We start from the raw sequence: 8,700 nt of genomic DNA, 5'->3' as shown, positions 1-8,700 counted from the left end.
TGTACAACTATGACGTATAATTGCCCATCGAGATTGCAAGATGCCAAATGCCCTCTCCACATCTTTTCGGTATGCCTCTTGTTTCCTTGCGAAGAGCTTATCTTGCGGCGTCTGGGGATTGGAAATTGTTTTGACAAATGTAGAGTACCTTGGATATATTCCGTCAGCCAGATAATAAGCTGTGGTGTACCTCTGTCTGTGGACTTCGTAGACGACAGTTGGGCCTCTTCTGGTAAGGATCTCTGAGAACACATTCGATAGGTGTAGCACATTAATGTCATTTTTAGCTCCAGAACACCTAAAAAAACTGTGCCATATCCACGTATCATACGAGGCCACTGCCTCTAGGATAACCGTTGGGCGACCCTTTCGGCCCGAGTATGCCCCTTGATAGGCGGTTGGGCAGTTCTTCCACTCCCAATGCATGCAGTCGATGCTTTCAATCATACCTGAAAAACCTCGGCGTTCGGCTTTAGCTAATAGTCGCGTGAGGTCTACCGGTATTGGACTGCGGAGGTATCTTGGACCATAGAGATAAACCACTTGGCTGCAAAACTCCTTCAAACATTCCAGGGTAGTCGATTCCCCCATCCTTGTAATTTCAGTACACTGATCTGCGGCTGACCCGTACGCTAGCATTCGTAGAGCCCCGATCATCTTTTGTTGGGGAAGTAGCCCTAGCAAACCAGTGGCATCTTCTCTTTGATGCCAAGACATGTCGTGGTTGCAGAGGTCCGTCATGATAATGTTGAATCGGTCTCTGCTGAGCATGTACCTCCGACGAAAGTCTTGAGCGTCGAAAATTGGACGTTCGATGAAGTAATCTTCCATGAGATTGCGTCCCCTAGATAGCCTCTGATGTGGCTTATTCAGTTTTTTACCGCGACGTGAACCGCTTGGTCGTGTTGATTCATCATCTTGCTGTGCTTCCGCCATGACCAAATGATTCACGAATGATTGTTCCATATCGTCATCCTCTTCTTGTTGACGTTGTCTCCGCCTGAAAAAAATTGTGGAAGCTGAAAGGATTCATCAGAGTGATGAACAAGGAAATGTTGCTAATTGTTTAGATTGAAGGATGAGTTATATGCTCGGATTCTTCACAATGGTGTTAGTATAGAATGAGTGATATTAGACGTTTTTATAGCAAATTGGTCGAAAATCTTATCAGAAATTTGGTCCAATTATTTTTCCAATAGTGACACGTGTCAATTCTCTACTAGTCGAAAATCTTATCGGAAATCTGCTCCAATTATTTTACTGACAATGACACGTGGCAGTGACACCTGTAAATTATCTATTAGTCGAAAATCTTATCGGAAATTTTGGATAATATCGAGTCGATAATGACACGTGGCACATTATTATTGGTTGTAAATATATCTGGTAAAAAAATTAATTATTTCACAGCAAGAAAAAATTGAATTGCTCAAGCAAATTGTAAATAGGTGTGTGAAAAAATCGATTTGCTTGAGTAAAATATGAAATCGATTTGCTTGAAGCAAATTTTGCTTATGGCCCTATCATTTGCTTGAGCAAATCCAATTTATAGATGTGGATGCTCTAACTGAAATCGATGTTCGGATGAGCCGTATACTATCTGGTTTAGTGTGCAATTGATTGGCCGAATGCAAAAGAAATAAGAATTGATTTCATGATTTTCGTCATTTGTGTTTGCAGGTTTCATATGCCATGAACGAAACAGCAAGCAATAAAACTTGAGCAATACAAAGGTATGCAAATTGCAGATTTAACTTCAAATTAACTGTCTTTTTCAGTTTTTTTTTGGCAACTGTCTTTTTCAGTTCTTGAAGGGTTGAAATTGGTATAAGAGTTCAAACTCGGTGAGTCTTCTATGTCCCAGGTCTTTGGTTTTATTTGGATTTTTAGATAAGTTGCAGGATTCTATCAAAGATAAATGGATTTTTAGCTCCGTCTATTCTGGCTGTGCGGCCGAATTGCTCCAGGTTGTCGAACCAAGGCAAAAAACTGCTTTCAAAGTTCAAAAAAACTGTAGAATGGCTCAGTAGAGAGTTAGTGTTTGAGTAGGTATTATCCAAATTTTGTCATTTTTTCTGTGCATCTATTTTTGATTTATTAAGATCTGTAAATATTATAACACTCACATGGTGTACATCATTGAATCCAGAGGCATCTATTACTTGAGATTAGATTTTTTTTCCTTCGTGTTGCTTTTGCTGGTTGTAATTTGTGGAGCTATATTGCACGACATACCTCTTTCTTTATTTTTCAATGTGTGTCTATTTCTGCCACAGGAAAAAATGGTTTCAGTCGAGTCAAAGGTTAAACGCAGAAGGTTGATGCCAGATCAACTGGTATGTGTACTACCGAAAGTTGATATCAGATATTTTGACTGGTGTTACCTCAAGAACAGATCTACAATGTCTGAAGCCCCAGGGATTGGTATGCACATGGGTGAGTCATGCATATATGCACATCACTGAGCAGCCGATATTTGCAAGTAATTAACAAACAAACAATATATGGTGCATGTTATAAACATGTTCACCTATTACCAGAATGATCCTGGGAATGTTAATTGGTACTTCAACACTAACTTTGGGTTAAGTAAGCATCCACATTTCAATTGTAGTCCGTAGTTCAATTGTATGTGTCCAAGGAGCCACTATAATTGAGGTTTGATATAGCATTATATATGTTGGCAGGTTAGCTGCCTTGGAATAACAGATCCAAAAGTTTCACTGGAGAAACAGCTTGAGCATATAAGGAAGGTTGCTAACCTAGGACAATTTGAAGGCAGAATTGGAAAGTGTGAAAAGGTATCGCCAATTAGAATTGTTATGTACTTTTGATTGTGTTTGGAAGTCTGCTTTACTATTACGGATGTGGATGGACACTAAGTGAAATAATAATTATTTTGCAAAATACTATGGTTTTTTCCAGTTTACAAATCCAACTCTTATATTATGCTGATATGTTCTGTTAAATTGACTTTTCCTCATCATAACTCTTTTTGGTTAGGCACAAAGGTTTGGAGTTGCTATTGCACTATGATTATATAAGCTAAAGTGCATGTGATTATAAATAATTAGATGGAGGTTCTATTTTATTAGTTATCAACTTTTATGGTTGTTAGTATACTGAATTACTGAAGAAATAAACTGGATTAACAATTTTGCATGAAATCAAACATTTAGATTTTCATTCCAATGCTTGAGAAGTATGATCACGACGATGTTGGGCACTGGTACTTGTTGGTCATACATCCGAAGGACCGTTATGCTAAAATATTGGATAGTTCTCCATGGAGAGTTGAGCAACGCCAACTAGACGCACGTAGAGTGGTAAGAATGTTAATTATCCAAAACCATAGCAATACATATATATCGTGTGTAACTCAAGTATGTGGGTAGTTATGTGCCAAATACTGATCCATTTTAAATTTTATATTTCAAATGTAGATGCGCATGGTCGATGACATTTTTTGGGAAGATTTCCTTGTTGTTGAGGATGCACCACGAAGTGTATGAAGTCTTCCTTTTAAAGAACCTCATGATACTGGTCCAAGGCAAAAAGGCAGTACAGACTGCGGGATATATGTCATGAGAAACATGGAAATATATGGGACTGATTGGGCTGCCAATGTAATGTCTTTCATTATTACATGCATTTTCATTGGTTTTTAAATTGTTTCACCTAAAATATCACCTCTCTTCTTATTTGCAGTATGATTCGGAAACCGAGCGAGCATGTTTGGTGATCGATTTTCTTAGGAATGTGAAGAATGAGGTCAGTGACTGCAGTTAAAAGTGGACCACTCCTTGCTTTCAATGGAGGCAAAGTGAAGATAATGGAAGGTATAAGATGGGAAAGGGAGAAACTTTGGGTTTGAAGCATGAGGGTAGGCCGTTAGAACTGTTATCAGATGATCCTACAGTTTGAGCAAGTGTAGGACTGTTGTAGCTAAAGAGGCGTTGAGTTTCTGTTCTGATTGTTAGTCTGTTGGTGTTTTCATTCCATGTTTGTCAATAAGCCTGATATTAGGGACTTTTTCCGTTGTGTTTGATTGTTTCCAGTTCATGCACCATGCTTCTAGGTAGTGTTCGGCGTGGGTTGTCTTTTGAATTCCAATTTCTTTATAAGTAAAACGTTGTCATAATAATGAAATATTAACTATTCTATGTTCTGTATTAAGGTATTCTTGTTGTTCTGGAAATTTGGTGTTTGAAGGTAGGATGGGGGCATCTTTTCTGTTACGATGAGTTGAGAGTACAATTTATAAGAATATCGGATATGCCTTCTACGGCTTGACTGTAACGGACAATGTACGATCAGATCTTTTACAGACTATCGATGAAGCAACATCTAGCTAGGAAAGCTTGCCAATTTCCTTCTAATTTTGAGACTTGAACTTGTGTCTTTCTTCAATATTTACCAATTAAGCTGACATAAGAAAAGATACTAACCAAATGTGGATAACCCTTGTTGTTGGTCTCATACCCGGAAAAAAAAAACTCAAAATGGCGGGATTCTTCTCTGTGATGAATCAAATATGTGGCCTGGTTCTTGGTCACTATGTCGTCTTCATCGTCATCATTACTGGTAGCATTACTTTGGTCCATCTCACTGGAGGCAGCATCAGCATCACTGCTATTTGTATCGGATTTTTCAGTAACACTTTCGGTCGCTGAGCTGCCCTTAGCTTTGTCACCACCTCCTTTTTCTCCCTTGCCATCTCTCTCCCACAAGTTCGCCGGTCATGTCCTCTCTTTTTACAAGCTCCACATCTACATCCTTTTTTCTTTTTAACTCCACATGTCTTTGATTTATTACTTTTACTCTTGAACACAATAGGGTCCTTGACGACGTTGGGGTGAAGCCCTTTATGACTATCAAATTGGGAGGTATTCTGGTTTGCAACACGGTATTTCTGACCACGAATTACCAACTGGCTAATGACTTCCTTGGTTTTTTCATACCCCTCGGCGCTAAAAGAAGCAAGATGACAAAATTTTGCACAATCCGACATCAAATCACCATATCGAGCAAGCTGAACAACACTGGATAATCCCGAACTCAATAAAGTCCTCTCGGCAGTGGCTTCCTTTATCCACCTCTTTTTCACAAGGGAATCTGGCAATTTTGTCCGGAACTGATTTTGAAGACTGAAAAAATGTGACAGCATTGAATGCCATCAGATTCAAACAACTGGCATGAACAGCGAAAGGTTAGATTACTCTCATTGTTGTTGCATGACACAATCCACTGCCGCTCCCGCTTTTCACAATGGGAGATCATGAACGATGATACACCGGTTTCATTATCAACACCATCATCTCTAACAACAAAGCTCCTCTCATACATAATTTGATCCCTTATTAACAAAAAAACGTCATGAGTGAATTTCTTCCCTATCTCCTCTTCCAAGGTTCGCAAATGTGTGCCGTACACGGGTTGAAATTGCTCAGATCGGTAGTCATCATGTAGGCACCGATTCCTTATTCTGTCCTTATTTTTCTCCATGCAAGGCAACACCTCAAACAACCGCATATAACGTCCAATCCCTCCTCTCAAATTTCGATGCATTCTCTCACATCGTTGTGTGCTGCATACTCCCCCAAAGAATTGGTCTCGGAAAAAGGCCTCTGCCCACCTCTGGCGTCTGTCATACATACTATTGACCCAACTGTTGTTTTCCAACTGGTTCATTGTCACAAAATAATTCCATTGCGACTCCCATTCACTAATAGTCAATCCGGCAAAGGTCAAATGGAAGAAGTCATTTTGTGTATCCACATCTTTCAAATGTTGTTTCACATTTTTCCCAATGTGCCATGCACACAGACGGTGTCTAGCCTCCGATATAAAAGTACTTACTGCATTCTGCATTGTATCTGTGTTCGAGCTGGGAAAACAATTTCCTCAGGGAACAATCAGCAAGCCCAGGTTTTGAACCCTAGATGGTTCTAACCTTCGTTCTCTGTTGTTGCTTGGCATGCCAGTACCTTTGAATTAGGTACAACTCTTGCTTGTTGATGATGATTGCGCTCACGTACTGTCTTCTTCTCGAACGATTATTCCGCAGTTGCTGATAAACCGCTGAAGTTCGAATGACCTATACAAAACCGGAGTTGCTAGGTACATTTCACTCCACCTCAAGTAGATGGCCGATCTTACTTTAGACCGCTTGGGAAAAAGCAGAGCTTATAATGTGTCGTTGATAACGAGACTCTCTTGCTGTAGGGAATTGCTGACTAGTGTAGACTTTTGTGTTTGCTAGAAGCTAGGCTAGCGACTCGATGGACTTGACTCTGGTTGCCGAAACTAATCGGACTTGTTGCTACATGCAGCGCAAGGCGTACATCTGGGTAGCTCCGCTTCGATGGGAGACTTGGTTACCGAAGCTAATCGGACTTTTGCTCCGTGAGGAGACTTGACTATGCGGTTGCACGATAGTTTGTTTGACGTTGTGTGTGTGTTATTTTGCACATTCGACCCCTTTATATAGAGAACACAGATTGTTCTTTCTTGCGGATCAAGTCTTGAGAACCTCTTAGTTGATTTGGATTCACCTTCCTTATTCAACTCAGATTCTATACAACATCAGTCCCGAAATCTATTCCAATAAGGAACGTAATCTTGCTCTTCGATAGATTTTCCCCAAATAACCGGCCAACGAGCCTAAAGAATATAGATAATACCGGAGTATTATTTTGAGGCCTAAACATTGCCCCTCAGGCCTTGAAATTGAAGACCCAGCGAAATTGAAAACGGCTAGAAGAAAACCCAAAAGGTTATCTTTTAAAATAATTCGAAACGCTTTACGTTCCCTCGTTGCCAATCGACGCGCGACTTCACCTCAAACCACTACAACCCTTCGACCTGAAGCACGCGAGAAACACCTACTATTTCAGAAACTCAAACTAGTTTCAATCGAGCAGACGCATCTCTTCCCAGAACCCAATCGGTCCCAATCTCAGAAACCCTTTCAATTTTTATTTAAGTCGAGATCTCGAACTCTATCAGTTCATCCAATCCATTTTTTTCCATTATCAGAAAACCCAGAAAAAGCCCTCTTTCGAAATCTTTAATCTTCAGCAACAATGGCACCGAGCCCCAATCACAATGATGCTCAAGAAGGTGCAAGGCCTCTCCTTAGCTACCCAAACAACGAACCCACCAATCACACCACCATTGGAGTGAATGACGACAACACCGTGTTCTTAGGCCCCTCTCTTGCCGTAACCCCATAACACATCAGCGACGACTACCACCACCGCTCGCGAGTTCCTCCGCTTGCATTTAGGAATTCCCCGGCCACTTTCAACGGATGGTAGCAGCAAGGTCATCACGGGTCCCCAGTTGGAGCATGGCCCATTGTCTCCACAACTATGCAAATATGGTATGAGGGTCGCGCTTGATCGATAGACCCATCTGGGAAGCAGCAGGAATCTTGGAATGTATTGACCTCTCCTTCAAGCTTACTCAAGAGGGAGGTAACAGATGTGCCATCATGACCGCTGCTTGTTTCTGGAATTCAGCAAGTAATACCTTTGATTTTCAATTTGGTCAAATGGGTATATCTCTGCTAGATATATATGTTATTTTAGGTCTACCAGTTGGCACCAAGCCCTACAGAGACTAGGATTATCTTTCTGTTGAATGCCCGGTCATAGCCACTCGTGCAACTGGCATTTACCAATCATATGGTTCTTGGCTCTCCAGTTTTGATCGCAATCATACCACCAATGCTGGAATTTTCTTCTTGGAATTCTGGTTATCGAAGTTTATTTTCTGCTCCAACTCAAAGAAGATGACTGGGCGCCATCTGGAACTTGCGACCCTCCTCTACAATGGCCACATTGTGGGCTTAGCACAAGTAGTTATGGCAGAACTCTATCGAATGATACATTCACTCACCATGGAGCCTCTCGATTATCACAAGCTCTCGGGGCCCATGTGGATGCTAGACCTCTGGATTCAGGTCTACTTTGTGCAATTGCGGAATGAAAGTGCAAGAGACTTCCAACTGAATCAAGTATTGGGAGAAGCATTTGTTGGTCTGAAGCCCAATTTCTCCCTTCGCTATGCAGCGTGCTTTGAGTACTTCTACAACCTAGATGCCTCTGTTCTTGACTCAGCTCGGCTGCTCTTAGACCGCACTCACCCTTATGCCCTCCGTGGAGGCTTTTTAGTCCTTAGACGCTATGATGGGAAAAGCCGGCATCTATTTGAACAAGTTGTTTCAATGACAGACCTGCCCCGACACCCCTGCAATGGAGTGGAACTCTATGCCCCCCATCTCTTCTCTAGGCAACTAGGCATGGCTCAGATGGTTCCATTCCCTCCCATCGAGACTCTGAATTTGTTTTCATCGTGGAGACGCCCCATATTTCCAACCACTGCCACCAATCCTGAGAATCAATCTCAGCTGCAGCCAACACCATTCCCTGTGATAGCAAGTGGGAGTATCCTTCGTTGTTTCCGCTTTGACAAGTCTTACCCCAGATGGTGGAGAAGGATTGATAATGGCCAGTGGGAACAACGGTCGTGAGTGGTCTTTCAACGCATCTTCCAGGCCGGGCTTAGAAAATACTTGCAGGAAGACCCTGAGGTTTCTGATGATGAGGATTTGCTGCTGACAGCAATTCTAAGCGCCGCCAGAATTGCTCACTCCATGGTAAAGCCCTAGCTTTTCTTAGAACCCTCACAGTTCTA

The 8,700-nt window shown here is 41.5% G+C and overlaps 1 protein-coding gene and 1 long non-coding RNA gene across 2 annotated transcripts; one reads left to right on the top strand and one right to left on the bottom strand.

Annotated features, from left to right (window-relative positions):
* The first annotated feature begins 1,595 nt into the window (after window positions 1–1,595).
* On the top strand, window positions 1,596–4,158 carry LOC126792072 (uncharacterized). Its single transcript, XR_007671915.1, has 6 exons — window positions 1,596–1,733; window positions 2,277–2,436; window positions 2,688–2,801; window positions 3,180–3,326; window positions 3,444–3,626; window positions 3,709–4,158. It is a non-coding gene; the product is annotated as an uncharacterized LOC126792072 (long non-coding RNA).
* Window positions 4,159–4,555: 397 nt separating this feature from the next.
* LOC126803879 (protein FAR-RED IMPAIRED RESPONSE 1-like) lies at window positions 4,556–5,871 on the bottom strand. Its single transcript, XM_050531601.1, has 2 exons — window positions 5,220–5,871; window positions 4,556–5,115 (listed from the first exon to the last, which is right to left on the bottom strand). Exons 1-2 carry the CDS (start codon window positions 5,869–5,871, stop codon window positions 4,556–4,558), a joined length of 1,212 nt encoding a protein of 403 aa, XP_050387558.1.
* Between the last annotated feature and the right edge of the window lie 2,829 nt (window positions 5,872–8,700).

Source organism: Argentina anserina, chromosome 1 (assembly GCF_933775445.1).
Source record: "Argentina anserina chromosome 1, drPotAnse1.1, whole genome shotgun sequence".
Taxonomy (NCBI): Eukaryota; Viridiplantae; Streptophyta; class Magnoliopsida; order Rosales; family Rosaceae; genus Argentina; species Argentina anserina.
This window is presented reverse-complemented; position numbering and strand designations above follow the sequence as displayed.

Excerpts from the sequence above, each read along its gene's own strand:
- LOC126803879 (XM_050531601.1), bottom strand. The coding sequence starts at position 5,871 with ATGCAGAATGCAGTAAGTACTTTTATATCGGAGGCTAGACACCGTCTG. Across the intron at positions 5,116-5,219 it reads GTCATGCAACAACAATGAGA|ATTCCCTTGTGAAAAAGAGG; the intron begins GTAATCTAACCT and ends CAAAATTGCCAG.